General features: G+C 43.4%; 1 protein-coding gene across 7 annotated transcripts; it reads right to left on the bottom strand.

The window, feature by feature from the left end:
• Window positions 1-1,657: 1,657 nt before the first annotated feature.
• Window positions 1,658-14,944, bottom strand: srrm2 (serine/arginine repetitive matrix 2). 7 transcript variants are annotated; one of them, XM_040041582.1, is made up of 15 exons: window positions 14,721-14,943; window positions 11,374-11,625; window positions 11,007-11,102; window positions 10,332-10,517; window positions 10,130-10,213; window positions 9,982-10,050; window positions 8,868-8,894; window positions 8,645-8,761; window positions 7,916-8,054; window positions 7,362-7,829; window positions 5,614-7,328; window positions 3,504-4,190; window positions 3,343-3,411; window positions 2,747-2,854; window positions 1,658-2,097 (listed from the first exon to the last, which is right to left on the bottom strand). In XM_040041582.1, the coding sequence occupies exons 2-15, from the start codon at window positions 11,619-11,621 to the stop codon at window positions 2,043-2,045; spliced, it is 4,068 nt and encodes a 1,355-aa protein (XP_039897516.1). In that variant the 5' UTR covers window positions 11,622-11,625; window positions 14,721-14,943; the 3' UTR covers window positions 1,658-2,042. The 7 variants fall into 7 exon arrangements, with proteins under 7 accessions (XP_039897516.1, XP_039897519.1, XP_039897518.1 ...); XM_040041585.1 differs by having other exon boundaries at window positions 5,614-7,295; XM_040041584.1 differs by having other exon boundaries at window positions 5,614-7,485; window positions 7,522-7,829.
• Window positions 14,945-21,281: the final 6,337 nt, after the last annotated feature.

The raw sequence follows: 21,281 nt of genomic DNA, 5'->3' as shown, positions 1-21,281 counted from the left end.
CATAATAAAACTACAAAGACACAAAAACGCAAAAAGCAAGTCCACTGTAATGACATGCTGTTAATGAGCTTTCCCTCTGTGGTCAGTAAAGAGTGAATGCTAAAGAAGTGCAACCAAAACTAAAATTCACAGTTTGAACTTTAACCAAAATATCTGAAACACGGAGCTCAGAATCAGAACTTGTCTGTGTCGTGTGTGAAGTCAAAGTAGTGAGAAACACACACTGAACGATGGCGTGTCACCAGTTTTAGTATTACAACAGCAGCTTGCGCTTATGTCCGGTCACACCAAGATTTCCGCTGGCAGGTCACTTTTTTACCAACAAAAAAGTATTTCACAAGAAATTCTACGGACATTTAAAAAGCTGCTAAAGAAACGAAACCAAAGGAAAAATGTCACAAACGACTGCAGGAAATAAATCAGCCGGGTGACCCACGTGTGACCCTATATCTGTAAATGATTTGTAATAGTATCCTGTTGCAAAACTCTTTATTTTGAAATTCAGAGCTCCAAGCTTTTATTTTGTAACGTTACACTTGTTACTCACTTAATACTTTGTGTTAAACGGTTTTTTTTTCCACACTTGTAATTTTCAGTAACTTGCGGATTCAGCTGAGCTCATGTTTTGGAGCGAGAGGCTGGTCTGCTGTCACCATGTGAGAAACAAAACTGTGTGAACTCATCGTTGCATTTGCTGCTTTATTGCTCCTCTGGTGAATCATCTGCGCACAGCGGGCAGAAAGCGGCCTTGATTGTCGTTTTTAAAATTACTGCATTCATAAAACGAGTCACTGGTTTTTCCAGGAAAACCTGGGCTAATTCTACAACCTACCTGCTCAAAGACACTTAGTTTCCATCTTTATTAAACTGTGGTGTAGCGGTTCTCAAACGCTGGGGCGTGGGCAACAAGAAGGAAACATGAAGTGAAACTCAACCGAATGAACAGGACTTTTTTTTTTTTTCAGGAAAACAGATTGTTAAGCAACAACTGCTCAGCTCCTGTTTTTATTCATGATAAAAGTATAAAAAGACTTTTGTGGCTTTTTATAGAACACTTGTGGTGAAAACTGAGCAATTATGACCGTATGTTTACACCATAAAGATAAACGTGCACGGCATAATTTAATTAAATCTGTTACTACAGTACAAATACTTTTACATTGAAAGACTTAGATTTAGTGTTAAGAAATTAAAAACTAGGATTAATGTATGAAAATTGCTTGTTACAGTTTCTGAATAAGAGGACAAAAACTGAAATTGTTCAGTCAAAAGAAGCAAACTGAAGTAATTCTCTGCACTACAACAAAACCTTGATCACTGCTACTTAAAGGTGCATTTCCTCTTTGACACTCGGCATTAACAGAACGTGACTGCTAGGAAGTTTCAAAACATCTTTTTACTGTTAAGAAATGCAAGTTGAAATAATGCTCAGTTGTACTTCTCATACGCAGTGAGTCGATGTGACCGTTATTGGACCGAGTGAGCTGTTAAACATTCTTATTTCCAGCAGAAGCCTGTTGAGAAAATGGTGTTAAAAGTTAAAAGAACAGCAACACACCCGCTGCTCAGAACTGCTGAAGTCACAAATTGCAGAAAAACAACAAAAGTACCTTTAAAGTGTGACACAAAGCACAGCAACAGAAAACTCCCAGACAAATAAAATGTACAATTGCCTTTTATTATTGTTATTAATCATTTGCAACAAAGAAATTAACCACGTTTCAGTTTCCGCTCACATTAAATGGAACTCACATGATAACCAAAATACAGACAGCTCATATCTACAGGTGAAACGCAACACAGAGTACAGGTACAGAGGAACAGTGCTAGAGTTACGCTTTACTTAACTGTGTGAACTTTTTACTGAGCTCATAAAAAGAGACGTACACGCCAGCCTCGAGCCATCGCTGCTTAAAAAAAACAAAACAAAAAACCCACTAACACTGGAGACCTCCCGGCGACGCAGATCTGCTGGCTCTGGAGTTTGTGTTGTAGTCCAGTTCAAACACCACAGAAGAAGAAGGGAGGCGTCTGCTGTTGGCTCACTTCCTTCGTCTGCTGCTCGATGATTGGTTCGGTGACCGTCTGTTGCTGCTTCTACCAGCAAAGAGTTTAAGAAAAAACAAACAAGTCATTTCCAGACCTTTTTCCACTACTACTCCACTTTAATATAAACAAACCTTTATTCATACAAAATCGTTTCACAACAGCTAATGTGAAACAGGTGCATTAGATACAAAAAGCACCAGCTTCTGCAGATATATCTGCATATATGATCAGGGAGGTTAATTTGAGATGTTCCGTCTTCATTTTTGTACCCTGACAGGAAGTGGTGATGTGTTCATTCCTATTTGTTTTACAGTTTATGGCAGGTGTGTCAAACACATGGCCCGGGGGTCGGAAACCGCCCGCCAAAGGGTTTCAAAGTTTGGTCTCCACTTCCAGCAAATCTCCTGGTCTTCTCGCCCTGCATCACTTACTGCTGCACATCTCAGTAAACAGCACTAAACACAACCTGTTTATTTTTTAATAATTGTATTCAGATATAAGCCTGCTGAAGTAATCAGGACATGTAATCACAGCAGCCTCTCAATATATTTTAGATTCAGCATCATTTAAAAAATACTTTTACAACTTACTCCACAAATGATTTTTCTAATTCTGTAAAACCAACCAAAACGAATAAACGACACCGTAGGCTGCTGTCGCTCTATGTCAAGTTCAAATGTCCTGGGTGGTTACAGACCTGCGGCTCGGTGAGGACGCCACTGGTCTCACGTGTCGGGGAGGAGAGTAACTGAGGGAGCGAGAATCTCTCAGCGAATCAGCTGGCACCCGCTGAGGCCTGATGGGGCTGCGAGCAAAATACAAATCTGTCATCAGACTACCGCGCTGCAACCTCGGTATAATCAAACATCACTGTAACCATTAAAGCTGAAGCAGGCCGGTACTCGCCTAACGGCTCAGCGAGCATGATAACAATGATAACTTCCAGAGAAGTGGTGACTACACAGGACAAAAAAAACATTCATTGGGCAACAGTTCATTTTATCTGCCTGTTAATGCAGTTTAACATTTTACAGGACCACTGATGTTTTTCATGAAATCTTTAAGCTAGCTGCCAGCTCGCCACTGTTGCCCAAAGCGATGTCACAACTGATGATTAAAAACAAACAGCAACAAACTATTTTACAACTTCCTGTTACCACGTGTTCTACTCCTGAGTGTTTCTTTCTTTCCATCTATCCGGAGACTTTCACTTCAAGCAACAGCATAAACGTGTCGTTGCTGTGGTGAAGGTATTAAACAGTCGCTAGTGTTTGTGTGGTCCTCCCTTCTTACCTTCTCTTCTTTGCTTCCTTCTCGTTGTCAGAGGAAGAGGAAGCAGAGCTCTTATCTTTGGCTGCCTTCCTGTTGGAGAGAAAAGAAAACCGTCTTAGTTCATTAATGGTGTGACGCACACAGTGAACTCCACTGTCAGCTCAGATTATCAGTCTGCTCACCCGTTCTCCTGCTCGGCTTCAGAATCTGAGCTGTCTGAAGAGGACGAAGATGATGATGATGAGGAGGATGATGATGAAGAGGAGGAAGAAGATGAAGAGGAGCTGGAGCTGCTGCTCTTCATCTCTGCCTCCTTCCCGTTTACAGCGCTCTCGCTTCTGCCCGTTCGTTCGGGTGGCTGGCGGCTGGCTGGCGGCGACCGCTTTCCGCTTTGACCCCGGTGCGGCTGCTTGCCGTCTGGTTGGCTGCTCCCCAGAGATCTTTGCGGGGTCACTTCAGAGCGGCGAGAATCCGACTGTGAGCCTCTCCCACCTGAGGGTGGAGCATGAGAAGAGTCTCTAGAAGCGCCCTGTGAGGCAGAGGGGCGGCTTTTCTGCTCCCTCCTCTCGTCCTGCTGATCTGCTCTCCTGTCCCTCTCTGATGGTCCTCTGCTGTCTTTCCTCTCTGGCGGCGGTGACTGTGAGGACGCAGAGGAAGAAGAGGAGCTGGAAGAAGATGATGACGAGGAAGAAGACCTGCGGGGTTGGGGAACATCCTTTGGCTGCAGGCTTTCTTTTTCCTTCTCCCTTTCTCGCTCCTGCTCGAGCTCCCTCCTCCTGACCCTCTCACGTTCTCTCTCCCTTTCTCTTTCACGTGAGAGCGAGCGACTTGTCCTTCTTCGCCGCTGTGGAGACGGAGACCGCCGAGGCCTGGGGGGGGGGAAAGATTTGACTTTACTCTGTTACTCTGCACAGTCAGCATGGCAGAAATCATCATTGGATCGCCGCCCACAACACACTAAACAGAAAAACAATGATGTCAGATTATAAACTTCCATCTGAAGTAACCTACGTTTTTATTTATAATGACACGTTAGTACATACAAGAGTTCAGAACCCTAATTAATATTAGAGGGGGCTGATCTGAAGTTCATACATCAGGACAGGACCGAGGTGCTTTTAGGCCAGCAGACAGAGGTAATCTCTCCAGCGTGGTCTGGGTCTGCCCCAGGGCCTTCGTCTGACAGGACATGCCTAAAACACCTCGCCCAGGAGACATCCTCACTTACACTTAGCTGTGAACTGCTGCAACGCGAGCTGGAGGTGAGCTGAAGCCAGCCTAACAGCATCATCTGCAAAAACCAGAGTTGAGAATCTGAGGCCAAACTGGAGGCCTCCTGCCAGCTGGCTACGCCCACATGGCAATCCAGAGACACCACCCAAGATGTGACTTTGTAGAGGCATGTCAACCAGGACAGCCCTACAACATCCAGAGCTTTCAGGACCTCAGGGGAAAACTTTACCCACCCCAGAGGACCAGAAACCAAGGAGTTAGCTGCCTCAGTGACCTCACCCCAGGCTAACCAAGTCCAACAGGACTGCATTAGCTTGATGGATCTCTTCACCTCCAGTGCCCACCATCTGGTATCGTGGATTACTACCGCAACAGGGAACAACCATCATCGCAGCTCCTGCAGCACCCACCCTTGAAGAGCTCATAGACCCAGGCCTCTGCCTCGTGTTTCCGACACACCCTCACTTAAAGGTTTAGGTGTGCCAGCTCTGCCCCCCCCCCACCTGATCACCAGCACTGCAAACTGACTAATATTAGGAAAGAAGACGACCGAAAGAAACATTAGTTTCACATTAGTGATCTCTGTGTTTTCCAAAGATTAGTGCATCTTTGGAAAACACAGACTCAGAATGTCACAACTATTCAGAGACATGCAGCTGCCATCACATGTCCACAGCTTAAGCATTTGATATTTGTTCGATTGTGAAAGAGTTTGATATTTGCACATCACATTTTATTCAGCGTCCCAACTATTGGGGAGCTGTGGTTGTAAATTTGCCCCCTAAATATTCATCATGTGATCTGTTACCTACTCAAGATTTACTTCGTACAATTTTCCCTTCTGTTGCCGACGACTGGAACTCTTAGGATTTGGTGCGTGCTGTAGCCGTGTACTGCACTTAGACAAGCTCAAGCACAGTCACAGAAAAAAATACAATAAAACATAAGATGATGACGTCCCTGTGAGGCTGTTCATTAACGTAAGAGAATATGGATGTTGCCTCATGACAACGCTGCCCTGCAGACCCTGCACACTTACAGTGTCGGCTTGTCTCTTACCTGTTGGGGGGGCTTCGTCTTCTTAGACCTCTTGAAGTGGACCTGCTACGTCTCCTTGGACTTCTGGACCTGGTCCTCCTGATGACCCTATCCCGCTCCCTCTCACGGTCTCTGTCCCTCTGCCTCTGCCTGTCCCTGTCTCGGTCTGACCAGGCTGGAGGAGGTGGAGAAACTCTTCTGGACCGGGCTGGGGGGTCCTGATACTGCCTGGGTGGAGTGCGACGGGGGGGTGAGACGGTAGCTTTCCTCTGGGGTGGAGAGCGTGACCTCCGGGCAAAGGGGCTAGACCTTGTGGCTCCCCTGGTTGTGTCTTTGTCCCTCCCTCTCTCCTTTTCCCCAGCCTTTACCTCTGCTCTCCCCCTCCCACCATCAGCCTCAGAGGGAGAATATCTCCTGCCTCCTCTGGTGCCTGCTCTGCTGGGTGGGGAAGGAGGTGGGCTGGGACTGTCCATCTGTGTGGGGCTGTAGCGTTCCTGGCCTTTGGTGCGGCGTGAGCACTCCTCTGTCGGAGCTCTTTGAGGCAGTCTTTCCCTCTCGGGTGCATCTCTTCCCCCTGCTCCTCCTCCTCGCTCCCTCTGGGAGCTTTTGGGTGTGTCGCGCTCAGAGGCCGAGCTCTGCTGTTTACCGTTGGCTAAATGTCTCTGGACTGCAATCCCGATGGCGGACAGTGCAGCTTTTCCTAGGCTGTCCTTCTCCCTCTGTGGGGAGCCAGCCTTTTTTGACTTGCCTTCATCTTCAGAGGATGAGGACGAGGAGGAGGAGGAAGATGATGAAGAAGATGAGGAGCTATCACTGTCACTGTCGCTGCTGCTATTGCTGCCGCTACTACTGCTGCTGCTGCTGCTGCTGCTGCTGCTCTCCCGTTTCTCAGCAGGCTTCTCCCTCGCCTCCGGTCTTTCACTCACCGCCTTCTCGGCAGGCCTTGATTCATCTCGCCTGATTTCTGAGGACAATCGAACCTCGTCCCGCTTCCTCTTGCCTTCCTGGACTCTGTCTTCTTCCCTCTGCTTGTTCAGATGCCGGTCCTTCTCCTTGTTGCTCTCTCTGTCTGTTTCTCCTCTCCTGTCGTTCTCCTTTTCCCTCTGACGTCCATTGGTGACAGGTGAGTGGGAAGCAGGTGACAAGGAGTCACGGGATGGTTGTCCGTCCCTCTTCCTGTCATTTCTCTGCTGGCGAGGAGGCGTCTCTCTCGCAAGTCTCCTTGCATCCTTCCTGTTGTCCCTTTCGTTTGGCACTGCTGACTGCAGATCATTAGTTCTGCGCTCCCTCTCTCTACTCCTCTCCCTCCTTGTTCTCTCTTTTTCAGGGGGAGGCGAAGGCGTGGAGGAGGAGTCATGTCTTGACTTTTTGTCCAGTTTAATTCCGTCTTTGCTCCTTTCCATCCTGGTTTCCTGTTTCAGAGGGGAAGGGGAAGGGGATGAGGAGGAGTCATGTCTTGTCCTCTGAGGGATGCTCTCCTTTCCTTTGTCCCGCTGTTCTCTGCTCCTTGAACGCCTCCCTCTCTCCATCTCTGGACTTGCTGTTCTTCCCCTCTCCATGTCTCTGCTTCTGGAGCGCTTACTTCTCTCCCCCTCATTTTCTCTGCTCCTCGATCGTCTCCCCCTTTCCATCTCTCGACTCCTCGATCTCCTTACCCTCTCCGTGTCTCTTATTCTTAAATGCTGCCCTCTGTTCCTTTCCATGTCCCGACTCCTCGATCGTCTCCCCCTCTCCATGTCCCGACTCCTCGATCGTCTCCCCCTCTCCATGTCCCGACTCCTCGATCGTCTCCCCCTCTGTATGTCTCTGCTTCTGGAGTGCCTATTTCTCTCCTTCTCCTTGCTTCTTGAACGTCGTGATCTTTCCCTCTCATTTTCTAAGCTTCTCGAGCGCCTCCTCTTCTCCATGATCTCCACACTCCTCGAGCGCCTCCTCTTCTCCATGATCTCCACACTCCTCGAGCGCCTCCTCTTCTCCATGATCTCCACACTCCTCGAGCGCCTCCTCTTCTCCATGATCTCCACACTCTGGGAACGCCTTCTTTTCTCCACTTCTCTGCTTCTTGAGCGCCTCCCTTTCTCACTCTCCTTCTGCTTGCTCCTGGACCTCCTTCCTCTCTCTCTCTCTGTGGCTTTTGCCAGCTGTGGTGGGGGAGAAGGGGATGAGTAGTTGTGTCTCCTGGAGGTCCTCTCCATCTCGCTTGGTCGCTCTTTTTCCCTCTGAAGATTGGGCCTCTTCTAGATGACATGAAAAAGCGTTTCCGTCACTTTAAGGTGTCGATCAATATTAAATAGTATTAGTGACCACACACGCTCAGCCTTACCCGTTCGCCCTGTTCTGGGCTCTGCTCCTCATGGCCTCGTCTCCTCCTGTCTGGAGAACTGCCTTTTCTACCTTCAACAACGTTTCTTCCAGTCTGGTCCTGTTGGCGTGATCTTGGTGGCGCCGGAGATGGGCTGCTGCTAACGTAGGGGGGGGGGATTTAATAATTTGATCCAAAATGTCAAAGCTGTTTTTAAAGTTAAGGGATTCACTGATGTATTGCTTTGTCTGTAAAACTTTCTATCCAGTTTACTGTGACGTGGCAAAAAAAGCCTTCACATCCTCACATTTCTGAGAAACTATAAGCAAAAAACGTGATCTGCCCCCATCTGTTCCTTTTATCTGTTTTTCAGTCTGTAGTCATGTAGAACAATACTTCGTGATGATCCATGAAGCAGGATCAAGTCAAAAGGAAAAGAGATCATGACCTTATGACTAGGAATTAAAAACATGAATGTCACATATTGGGTCGAGGTCAGAGTGACATGAAACATAAAGCTATTCCTTGTTGGTTAGATCCAGTAGGACACGATTTTACCAAACACAATAACGAAGCTTTTGTTTTTCTCAAAAGACAAAAACGAAGATAAAAATGAGAAAAAAAACCCCTCAAATGATACAGTAGGGAAGATAAGTGGTGTCACACTGAGTACGAACGGCACTGTAAGGTTAATTATGAACAGCCAGTTCCTCAAAGCTGGCCCTGCATGTCTCCTGTTTGATGTCATACCTGTGAGCAGAGCTGGAGGAAGAGCTCCTGCCTCGTCCTGGCTTTGCTTTTGGAGGACTCGCGCTTTCACTCTTTCTTCTGTTTTTCTTCGACACCATCTCTTTTTCCTCTGACGAACTTTAAAGAGGGCGAAGGACAAAGTTAGACACAACGCTGTTTAAACAGCGACAAAATCAAACGCTGCCGATTGGCTGTCAAGTACAAGAGTCTGATAAACACCTACCTGTCTTCTTCCTCCTCTGACACCTCTCTGAAAAACAGATTTTCAGGTTAACAGTGACAGTCTGTATGATATAAATGAATATGAATGAAAAAAATAAATGGTGGTGTATGGGGCTGTCACGATTACGTCAACTATCAAAATCGTCGACGACTGATTTAATAGTCGACGCGTCGTTTGAAGCTTTGTAAGATCCCAAAAGACGCAGGAATAAGTAGCAGGATTTAAGAGTGTAATAACGGACTGAAACAGAAGATGGCAGCACTGCATGTACAAGGATGCCAGCTGCCGTTAAACCCCGAAGAAGAAGAAGAAGAAGCTGTGTCCCAGAATTCATAGCGCAGCCCAGCTCAGTTTCCAACAATGGCGGCAGCTAGTTAGTTTTAATATTACTCTTATTATTCTTTCTGGGTCACAAAATAAACGTTTAACATATTTTCAGGCGAGAATGTAGCTGTGTAAACCTCAAATATCTGCTCAGTTTATCAGGACACCACATATTTTCAAAAGCGCTCCGACGTTTTCGGAGACGTCTGTTACCCACTAGCTCGATAGCGAGCCGGGGGCTAGGTCACTAGAGCCGTGAGAACACCGGACTCCCGGCTTCAAACCCACCGCCGTCTTTCGCTACTCAGGTTAAACATGATATATGAGTCACTTAGATAACTTACAAATGTTATTGTTTGGCTTTTTTCAGTGTTTTATTTGTTCCTGAGTAAATCTGTTTGGCTGAGATTAAAGTTATAGTTTTTACACAGCTGAATAAACGTCAAGCAGACAGCTGATCATCAGAAGTGTGAGATGCTGGAGAATTTACTCCGGTGTCCTGTTATATTTTAGATAGCAAGGAGTTTATTAAACTTCACCGAAACAATCTGCAAATTTCATTAAAATTTAATAAACTATCATCTTGTCTTTATTTTTAGTTAGCACAGACCTTAAACACTTAAAGCTGTAAGCTAATGATAGTTATATAAGAGCAGATGCTGCTGGTGCAATAAGCTGTATGTTTTACGTCCAATGGATGATGATCTGATTAGTCGACTAATCGCCAAAATAATCGGTGACTAGTCGACTATCAAAACAATCGTTTGTGGCAGCCCCAGTGGTGTAATACCGTTTCTTCTTCTTCTTTTTAGATTTCTTCTTCTCTCTGCGAGGTGATGGGGAGGGACTCTCTGAGCTGCTTGGAGAAGAAATAAAACCATCAGACCACCGCTCAGCAGCCAAAACCTTTTCTGCTTTCCCCTCATTTATCGTCTCACCTGTCTCTGCTCTTGTTTTTCTTTTTCTTCTTGCGACTGCGCTTCTTTGGAGGAGAATCTGATTCATCTGAATCTTCCAGCAACCTGAGAGAGAAAAAAACAAAAAACAAACAAACCAGACTCTAAATAATAATCAAAACATTAATTAATAATTAATTTGATGTGCACTCAGGCTCTGAAGGTGTTTTTATGTCCTCCTCACGTGTATTTCTGTTGCTGTTGCTTCTCCCTCTCCAGTCGTTCCTGCTCCCTCTTTTCCTTCTCTTTCTCCTTGCGGTCAGCGTGGAAGGACGATCCGTCCACGTAATCGCTGGCGATGCCAAAAGCAGCGCGAAGGCGGTCATTCTTCTGCTGGTTGGCAGCAGCGAGGGCATGCGTCTCTGTCACCCTGAGAAGAAACAGTAAAAACCCAACAACACGCTCTGAAGGATTAGAAGTTTCTGTCATGCTGTTTTCCCAGAGTTTAGGCACCTGGGTAGCACGTGCAGACCAAGCTTCCTGTAAATTCTGCAAATAATGAGCTGGTGCCCCTGAACATCACACTGTAGCTCTAATATTAAGACATGGCAGGATTTTACAAATGTAATTAACTGGACGTTCTTTTAAATTAATGGACACAAGACAATTTTAGCCTTATTCCTTCCGCTGCAACCCTGTTGCTGTCAAATGAGCTCACGGTAAGTAAAAGAAATAACAAACTGACAGGTGTGATTATCCTCCGTGCAAACTGTATATGAGGTCAGCAAGTACGAGGCCTGGTGCTGGTTTATAGAAAAATATGTTTCTTGAAACCAATAAAAGAAAACAGGCAACCAAAGTTGCTTCGAGGAATCAATTTGTGTTTTCTTTTGTTATTAATGAGGACATAAATGCTTACGTTGGTCTCTCTGTGGAGGCGGGTGCAGGCTCCTCCTTCTCCTGCAGCATCATGCGGAAACTGTTCACCTTCTCCTCGATCTCCTCAGCAGAATACCTGAGCGTTCACACAAAGAAGATTTAGCAATATGCAGAAGTCGGTGTAACAGCACGCTGCACTACCAGTACTTTCTTCCTCCCACTGAAGCAATCTGGGTGGATTGATTACATATTTCTAAAGACACGGTTCAATATTTTTGTGAGAGAGAAAAAAAAAAAAACTCAGTTAAGAATAAGCTGGAAATCCTCACGATTCAAGAAGCAGAGACCTTCAAACACACAGCAGCTTAGATAAAGAGATTCATTTTGAGTTCAATAACCATATTTACCCTTGCTCCTCCATCATGTCCTGCAGCTCGGCACACTTCACCTCCAGCTGCCGCTTCCGCTGGTGCTCCAGGATGTCGGCATTGGGCTGCCTGTTGAGCTGGCTCTCCAGCCTCTCCCGGTCCTTCTCATCCCGCTCGCCGCCACGCTCGTCCCGCGGCCGCTTGACCCGCAGACTCGATAGGTTGCGCTGCACGTAGCCATTGGTGCCACTCCCGCGCGGAGTCGTCAGGCCAATCCCATTGTACATGGCTCTGAAGACGTGAAGCGGTGGTTAAACATCAGATATCAGCTGCAGTACGACGTAATAAACATAAGTAGAAAAAACACAAACAACAATCAGGATCATCGAAAGGACCTGATATGCTGGTGAGGTCCAAGTGAACACTGAATAACAAATATGGAGCTCAGGAAAGGAGACGACCTGAAGATTAAAAAGAAAAAAAAAAGACTCACTGCAATAGGGGTGGGCGATAGAAACGATATAAATTTGGCCAACGGTAGAGATTTTGACTATACCGCTCTATTGCGATAGCGCACGTTGATGATGTCATCAAGCTGCGCCTGTTTTGGTTGAAAGCATCGCAGCGGCTACAACCATTATCATCTGCAAATTATGGCGGGCGACAGTCAGAAAAGAGGTGAAGCACTTCTGATATACGGGGAAAGCCAAAAACTGCGCTTCCTCCACTTCCTGTAACATTGATTCATTAATGCTGAATTCTCTCGCAGCTGCTCTGTTCCCATGTTGTTGCAGTATATTAATAACTAACCTCGTATTGTGGATGAATGATCTCAGTTGTTCTCCTGACTGAAGTTTGCCCCGTGTACAGCATCCTGCTATGCGATTGCATTTGTCCCTGACCACCAGAATCCCTCACGTTAACTTTTATCGAGTGGAAAAAAAGTTGGCGTTCATCCTCCAGCTTCACTGTGCTAATGTTATGCTAACATAGCTGTGTCGCTAGCGGTCACGTAGCACAACATTATATACCAGGTAGTCCAACTTCAGTAACCCTGCAAACGTCACTGCTGTTTAGTTTTCTGTCTTCATTTATGTTGGAAGTGATAACAGAGCTGTACGTTTGAATTAGTTTCAAAAATCTCTCAGTCAGAACATGCTATGAAATGTTTAGGTGGAAGCTAGCGAGCTAACTTCCTGTTAACTTCTAACTCCGTTAAATGTAATAAATTCTGTTTTCATGGATGCCTGGATGTTAGACTTAATTGTTACACCTGGTAAAGCAGCAATGCTGATGATTTAATTAAAGATGAAAGAATTTAGACCGTTTTTAACTCTCAGTGTTCGTTTGACTTTGGGAGCTGAAGCAGACGGAGTTTTGGACCCAGATTACTCCGCGCAACTCCTCACTACGGCAGCCGTAATGCTCTGACAATCCATCAAGCAGTGCGGCTTACCAAAGTTGTACTAAAACATTTTTAACAGATTTCTGCAGCCAAAATCGGTTCGAGGTCAGTAAGCACAACCAGAATTCATACGTAAGGCACAGTCTCGATTTTTGAGAAAGTTAAAGGATTTTAAGTCCTTATAGTGTGGAAAATACGTTATACAGAAGAAAAGAATATATCGTGATATATATCGTTACCACACATGCTTCAAATTATATCACGATATGGATTTTAGGCCATATCGCCCAGCCCTACACTGCAACACTAATGTGAATGGGTGTCTCAAAAAGCCACCTGGTGTTTTCCCTGCATCTGAAAAGTCAGTGTTAGAACCCACAATATCTAAAAATAAATGATTTAAACTTTGAAGCGCGTGTATGCAGACTCTACGCACACCGACCAATACAAATGCAAATAGATCAAATGCTGACTGGTTAAAAAGTGGGTTGGAACAGGGAAGGGAGCAGCAGTGGAGTCCCCACAAATGACAGAAGACCAACAAATATACAAAGAAACACAAACAGTGGCAGCAGAGGACACCGTTTATTGTTCTTAACACTTGGTTTCATTTCAGCTCTTTGAATGTTGGATCTCTGCTCTTCTTCACGGGTCACTAATGGACCAACAGCAGCACAAACAAGACAATGTGCAGACTACTGTCTGCAAAGCTGTCCGAGGACCACCACACTGGCATGTTTGAGCCATTACCTCTCACAATTTCAACAGAACAGGGTTCACCGTGTCATCTACTATTAGGAAGGTTAGTTGGGCCGATCACTGGCTGCTCTGTATACAGACTGTACAGTCAAGATACTGATCTGCAAGTTGCTCTCTAATGCATTTGGAGCCTGAATGTATAGAAAGCACTATGATATGACTGCTGTATAAAGTGCTTTGAATGCTCATGTAGAGTAGAAAAGAACTTTAGTGTGTGTCATGTCATTTCCATGTTCTGGCTTTGTTGTAATGCGCTTGAAGGACATGTTTAACGTTTTTAAATTGTTCTTTGTGCTTAAATAAAAGTCTGCAAAAGCAATTAAGGGTAAATATAAAATGTTAAAAATCAAAAAATTTAATATTTAAAAAATGTGTGTGGAATAAAGTACTGTACAAGTAAAGATCCAAAGTAAAACCAAATTAAATTTAAAAAATAATAATTGTAGAATTACATTTAAAAAAACATCTAAAAATACTTCAAACTAAATAAAAAAAATACAACAATATTTAGGTAAAATAGAAACACTAGTATACGGCTTAAAATAAATAAATAAAAATAAAATAATAAATAAATAAAATGGTAGGAGTAGAAAAACAATTATGCCGACAGCTCCCTGATCCTGAACAGCAGGATGTGGTTACGGTTCGACAACTATAACTTTTCTCACAGTCTCGATTTCGCTGCTAATAACCAAATATTCCGACGCAATGGTAGGCGTTAAAAACTGGCAGTGATTATTAGTCCTACCTGCTTCAAGCCTCAGACTGTCACAGGTGTATCATTAAATCAGTCTCTCGCACTCTTTTTGTTTTTTGTTGACACGGGTTTGTTTGAAGCTTCGGATCACCGAAGGCTGGAGCAGCCTCTGAGCCGGGTAGCACACGCTGTGTGGGTCGGTGTGCGTCTCCGCTCGTGTTTAACGTGAATTCTTCTTCATTTGATCTGAATTTATTACCGCTAACAGTAATTTTTGGCGCACTAACACGTGCGCCATAACAGGCCTGCTGTTGCGCCTGATTGTTAAATAAACTCATTTATGATAACTAACGCCAACAGAACCGAAGGGATACGCAGATCATATTTATATATAAAAAATTAAAGGAGTAAATGCAGCTTCTCTTACATTTGGTTTCCTTACCAACTGGCGAAATTAAACGCCATGTTTCTAAAGGCCTCTCAACACACAGCGAAGCTAACATAGCTAACGTATTTGATACGTACCAGCTTGTTCTCCGGGCGGGGGCGAAGAGAAAACGGCGTCTGAGATAATTTGGCGGTTAATAAGGTCCCTTACAATCACACGATCACAGAAATTAGATTATAATAACAGTGTCTTTAAAACTATGCAAAGATAAAGAAACGCTGCTAGCTCCGTTTGCTTTCAGATAGCCCCTCTGGTCTCCAACCGCAGGAAGAACGAGACTCCCAGTGACGTCAGACGCACGCAGGCGCGGATAAAGACTGATGCGTTCAGGTTCTGAAAGACAGAACCATATTCACAAAAACTACACCGTTCTGTCGTTAACTATTATATTGAGCTTACTAAGCTACCTGTTAAACTCTCTGAATTCCATAAACAGGTCCTTCTTTATTGGAAAATGTTATTTAAACATAATTTCACTCCACATAACAGCCCAATTTGGAACAACAGATATATACTGATGAACAGAAAATCTATTTTTATTCAAGATTGGTTATCAAAAGGTGTTTGGGCAATTGCCCATTTTGTAGAAGAGGAAGGACATGTTCTAGGACATCAAGATTTTTGCCAAAAGTTTAATATCCAATGTTCTAAAAGTAAATTTAATCGGGTTATAAAATCCATTCCATTGTCACTTAAAAACATAGTTGTAAATGATATAATATATTCTGACATCTCCCCCAAGTTAAGGCAATTATATATAGATGGTATTCGATTTTGTGATGTTAAATGCAATAATAAGTTTCTAAGATTGTCATTAAGGAGTCTTTATTCTCCAAATTTACTTAGATGTAATTACATATTAAAAGATTTCCAAAGGGAAGAAATTGAAAAAATAAGAACTGATTATATCACCTTCCCTATCCCTCCTAAAGGGAAAGAAGTCCAATTAAAAATTTTGAATAAAATTTACCCGACAAATAGACTCCTTGGTGATAGATTCAAAATAGAAACGGGTAATTGTGTATTTTGTGAAACAGAAGAGGAGGATTTGGACCATCTATTCTTTTTGTGCAGTTTTATACAAATATTTTGGTTGGATTTTCATACCTGGCTTTATTCCAGTGGGATTCAAATTACCCCGTTTACCTTAAATATGATAATGTTTGGAGTGTTTTTGAAAGAAAAGAAAGCTAATTATGGTGTTAATGTGTTATTAATCTTGTGCAAGCACCACTAGCTCACTGGAAAAACGACTTAAACCTGTTGGTTAAATCTTTGACCTTAGTTAAAAAGAAAAAGGCTGCTTTTTTTGTTTCCTTTGTGGAAGATTTTGATTTAGTGAGTTAATAATCTGTTAAATTATGTGACCCCATCTTTATATTTTCTTTTTCCTATGTATGAAAATTGCTAATATGTAAGGAATGTTTATTTTCTGAATGTGTAATATATGGTGCATTTTGTTTGTATATTAATATTACTAATAAAAAACAACTATTATATTGAGCATTAAATATCCCCAATACATGAAAGCCTGGAACAGCCTGTTTGCAAAGTCTGAGTCTCTGATCCTATGAGTATCATCCAGTAGGCACTGTGTAGCTCGGATGGACTTATCCAGCTTTATAGTCCTCAGAATGTCGATCCTGCTCCCTCTTAAGGCGTGCTTGCCTGGGTGGCCTTGTAGGTCAGGTGCAGTCCTTCAGATACATCCGTCATCATCCGTGTCGATAAAATCCAAATTGCCATTAGGTGTGAATGTGCGAGTGAATGTGAGTGTGAATGGTTGTCTGTCCTTGTGTGTTGGCCCTGCGACAGACTGGCGACCTGTCCAGGGTGTACCCCGCCTTTCGCCCTGTGACAGCTGGGATAGGCTCCAGCGCCCCCCACGACCCTGAAAAGGATAAGCGGAAGCGAATGGATGGATGGATGTATAAATTGTATGAAAACACTTGGACTGCAGACCATTTGTTCCAGATGAAAGTTTTATATAAACAAAGGAATTAAAATGATAATGTAGGTACAACACCGAGGAGTAGACACAGAAGTCCCCTCTTGACCACAGCAGAGGATGTGAAGAAGCTGGATTATCACGTGAAGAAACAAAGCAAGACCTTTCTGTAAGGAACCAGTTTCCTTTCATTTTACATACGAATTTCTTTTTAATTTATAAAATCTCCCCCAAAATAGTAGTTTCCATTAACCTAATAACATTTCAAGCTTCTACTTGTCCCAGACGACCGAGATGGATTTGGAATTTAAAAATGATCCTTATCCTGTAGAGGGGGCTGTTTAATGACTGTGTTAATGCGCTGCACATACTTCATTACAAACTTTAAACTGTAATAAAATGCAATAAAAAAAAACCGTGTATTTTCTCAGCAGAAAGTGTCAGTAAAGCTCAAAAATGAGCACACCTTTAATTTTAATGGTGACATCATTTCTGCAATAAAAGTAAAGACAATCTTATAGAAGTTTTTAATATTTTCTCAATGTTTTCTGTCTTTTTTCCTCTTTAAAAATGGGATTTAACTTTATTCTTAAAATGCAAAATTAAAATAAGCTCCTGTAATACTTCTTTTTTCTTAATGTGTTCAGCTGTTGTTAATTTAAAATGAATTTAAAATGCTGCGTTTCATTTTAAATTCTATCATTTGTTGTTAAATTTGAAATGGTGTACTGTTTTAAATGCTCTATCATTAAGTAATATTTTAATTTAAAAGTATGCTTTAACTCTCTTTAATTTTTATATCAGGTTGCACCCTATTAAATTATTATTAAGTAAGTAAGTAAAATTTTATTTATATAGCAAAATATCACAAAGTGCTTCACAAGGTATAAAACAAAAACAGACAAAAGTTAACAAAATGCAATTCTAAAAAGACGTGTTTTTAGTTGCTTTTTTAAAAGTGACCACTGAGTCCGCAGATCTTAAGTTCTGAGGAAGAGAGTTCCACAGTGGCAAAAGCTGCGTCTCCCTTGGTTTTCAGCCTTGTGTGCTGAATAACAAGTAGGCCCTGATCACAAGATCTCAGGGACCTGCTAGGGACGTAGGGCTGTAAAAGTTCAGTGATGTAGGCTGGTGCTTGTCCTTGAAGAGCTTTAAATGTCAGAACCAGAATCTTAAAATGGACTCTGACTTCAACGGGGAGCCAGTGCAGCTGTATAAGCAACGGTGTTACATGAGAGTACTTCGATGTTTTTGTCAGAAGCCTTGCTGCAGCACTTTGGACAATCTGCGGACGCTCCAGGGAGCTTTTGTTTAGACATGTAAACAGTGAATTACAGTAGTTCAATCGTGATGAAATGAATGCATGAATAACAATCTCCAGTTCAGTATGAGATACTATGGGGCTCAGTTTAGAAATGTTTCTTAAATGATAGAAGCAGGACCGAACCAGAGATTTGACGTGGACATCCAGGGTAAGAGCAGAATCAAAGGTTACCCCGAGGTTCCTGATGGACGATTTCACAAATGTTGAAAGAGGACCAAGAGCATTCATTATGTCAGGTACGTGTCTGTCTGGAGCACATACAAGGACTTCAGTCCTTTCTTCATTAAGTTGGAGGAAGTTGTCAGCCATCCAACCTGTGATGGTTTCTAAGCACACATTTAGAATCTGCAGCTTAGAAACATCTTCAGGTTTAAAAGACACGTACAGCTGGATGTCGTCTGCGTAGCAGTGGTAGCAAATGTCCTCAAAGGGGCTCAAAATGTGCTGGAGAGGAAGTAGATATATTAAAAACAATAAGGGCCCCAGCACAGAACCTTGTGGCACACCATAGGACAGGGACGTGGAAGATGACCTGTACTTAGAGACCGCCACAGAAAAGTATCGTTCATAGAGATACGAGGAGAACCACTCTAAGGCAGACCCAGATACACCAACCCAGTATTTCAGCCTTTCAAGCAAAATGTGATGGTCAGCGGTGTCAAAGGCTGAGGGCCAACATTAGGAGTACAGAACGTTTCCCTGCGTCAGAATGTCACTGGAAACTCTAAGAAGGGCTGTCTCAGTAGAATGAGCTTTAAAGCTTATTTAAAGAATAATAAATCATTTTTGTATCTTGATTATATTTATGACTGTGAATAAAAGATGTTTTCAAAAGGTTGTAATCAGCGGGCGGGGAAGCAAGGAGCGGCGCTGATTTTGAACTTTGGAGAAGGCTTGGTTTTGACGGATTGGATTACGGATTTTGGCGGTTGGCATAAACTGGTGTGTGACTGGACAGGAATGGCAACTCAGGTAGAAGACGATGATGACATGGATTTAGGAGATTGGACACCAGTTAGTGGGAAAGGGGCGAGGAGAGGGAGAAGAGGTAGGGAGGATGAAAGTGTCATAGGAATTCAGGGCAGCAAACGAAGTTTGGAGGGGAATAGTTCGGATGATGGGAGTATTATCCGGAAAAGGAGTGTCAGAGAAGAGTTTAAAATAATATTGAAATTTAGGCTGAAGGGGTGCAACTTAGCCCAATAGTTTTGTCAAGAGAGCTGAAAAAGAAGTTTGGAGAGGTAACGTTAGCCAAAGTACTTAGAGATGGGAATTTGTTGATAATCGTTAAGAAGGAAGAACAGAAAAACAAAGTGTTGCATGCTGAGAGCATCTGCAGAAAGACAGACAGAGAGAGAGGTGTTGGGGGAGTGTAAAGTGGTGCGAGGGGTAATCACGGGCATTCCAATAGAAGCAGATTTAGAAAAAATTAGACGTAGTATTTCTGGCAGTGAGGTCAGCAGGATCAAAAGACTGATGAGAACAGTTGATGGGGAAAGAGTTGACCAGGTGACTGTAATGCTGGAGTTCCAAGAACCAGTACTTCCTGGGAGAGTTAAAGTAGGGTGCATGAGGTTTCCTGTACGGCCGTACGTTCCCCCTCCCCTCAGGTGTTATAAATGCCAGAGGTATGGGCACGTCGCAGCGGTGTGCAAGGGGAAGCAGAGGTGCCCAAAGTGTGGGGGTGAACACAGGTGAATGTGACAGTGTACAGGATAAATGTTGTAACTGTGATGGGCAACACAGCGTGACATACGGGGGTGTGCAGTTAGGAGGGCAGCTGTGGAAATAGAGCAAAGCAGTACAAAACACAAGTTATGCTGAAGCGGTCAAGAAAGTAACAAAGGCAACAGATGGGAAAGGACCGGTTCAACAAGGCTGACCGACAACAGATTGATGAAACCCGTCCAGCCATCACAGTGGAGAGGATGATTTTGTTCATTGCATATGCAATAAATTGTACAGACCAAGTTAAACACAAAACAGAGAAGATGAAAATAATTGTTAGAGGGGCTGAGACATGTTTGGTGTAAAAGCTGTTTCCTGGGAGCAAGTTCATGAGAGACTGGGGGGAGATGAGAAGGCAGGAGGACCAGGAGAGAGGACAGTCTGTTAGTTATACAGTGGAATGCTATTAGTTTAATAAGAGATGGACAAGAATTTCAGAAATCTTAGAAAGAAACCACATGCTATCTGTATTCAGGAAACTTGGCTCAGTCCAAATTTGGATTTTGTTATTAAAGGGTATTCGGAGGGATAGAAGGGGGGGCAGAGGTGGAGGGAGTGTTATATTTGTCAAACAAGGAGTTCAGTACAGAGTGGTGGGAGAGTACACAGCTGGAGTATATTGTAGTTGAAACTTGGACAAAAACTGGAAGCATAAAGGTAGTAAATTTTTATAACCCATGTAAAAGACTGTCACTGGAAGTAATGGAAGAACTTGGGGGGCACTTAGGGGGGAAAGTAATTTGGTGTGGGGATTTCAATGCTCATAGCTCATTATGGGGAGGGTACAATGATCAAAATGGAGCCGTAATTGAAGAATTAATGGAAGTTAAAAACTTGGTTTGCCTAAATGATGGAAGCAGTCCAAGGGTCAACAGTAGGGATGGGACAGAGTCATCAATTGATCTCACATTAGTGTCGGATTCTTTGTTCATGGCAGGTAGTTAAAGAGACAACGGTGGGGAGTGACCATTATCCGGTACAGACTGATAGCAATGAATGTGGAGAGGTATGATACAGGGGGTGTGCTCGAATGGTGTTTTGGATCTGCAGATTGGGAGACTTTTGAACAGGTTAGTGATCTGGAGATGCAGAAAATTGATATGAATGTTAATGTTGATGATCTAAATTCGTCTGTGTGTGGTGCAATTCTGGTAGCGGCGAACCAGACTGTAAAGCTGGAAGGAGGCAGAAACAGGAAGATTGTACCCTGGTGGACAAAGGAATGTGATGAAGCAATTAGGTGCAGGAATAAAGCTTTTAGGGTGTTAACAAGGAATCACAATTATCACAATTTCGTTGAATATAAAAAATCACAAGCTATTGTAAGAAGAACCATTAAAACTGCAAAGAGGGACCGTTGGAGGAGCTTTTGTAGTTCTGTGGGGAGAGAGACAGATATTGGTAATGTGTGGTCAATGATCAGAAGGGTGAATGGCATTACAAGGAACTGTGGGTGTCCAGTATTGAGTGAAGGGGAAGTCACAGCGGCGAAAGAAGAAGACAAGGCAGGTATGATGGCAAACACTGTTAAAATCCATAGCTCAAGTAATATTAGTGAAGAAGGTCAAAGGGGAAGAGATATGACACCAGCAGAGAACAGGGAGACACTGCAGCAAGCTGACGACACGAATGTTTCAG

This window comes from Simochromis diagramma, unplaced genomic scaffold (genome assembly GCF_900408965.1).
Source record: "Simochromis diagramma unplaced genomic scaffold, fSimDia1.1 OVJJ01000321.1, whole genome shotgun sequence".
Classification (NCBI taxonomy): Eukaryota; Metazoa; Chordata; class Actinopteri; order Cichliformes; family Cichlidae; genus Simochromis; species Simochromis diagramma.
The sequence above is the reverse complement of the archived record's forward strand: the minus strand, read 5'-3'. Positions and strand labels throughout refer to the sequence as shown.

Excerpts from the sequence above, each read along its gene's own strand:
- srrm2 (XM_040041555.1), bottom strand. The coding sequence starts at position 11,621 with ATGTACAATGGGATTGGCCTGACGACTCCGCGCGGGAGTGGCACCAAT. Across the intron at positions 11,103-11,373 it reads GACATGATGGAGGAGCAAGG|GTATTCTGCTGAGGAGATCG; the intron begins GTAAATATGGTT and ends GTGAACGCTCAG. Across the intron at positions 10,214-10,331 it reads CAACAGCAACAGAAATACAC|GTTGCTGGAAGATTCAGATG; the intron begins GTGAGGAGGACA and ends TTTCTCTCTCAG.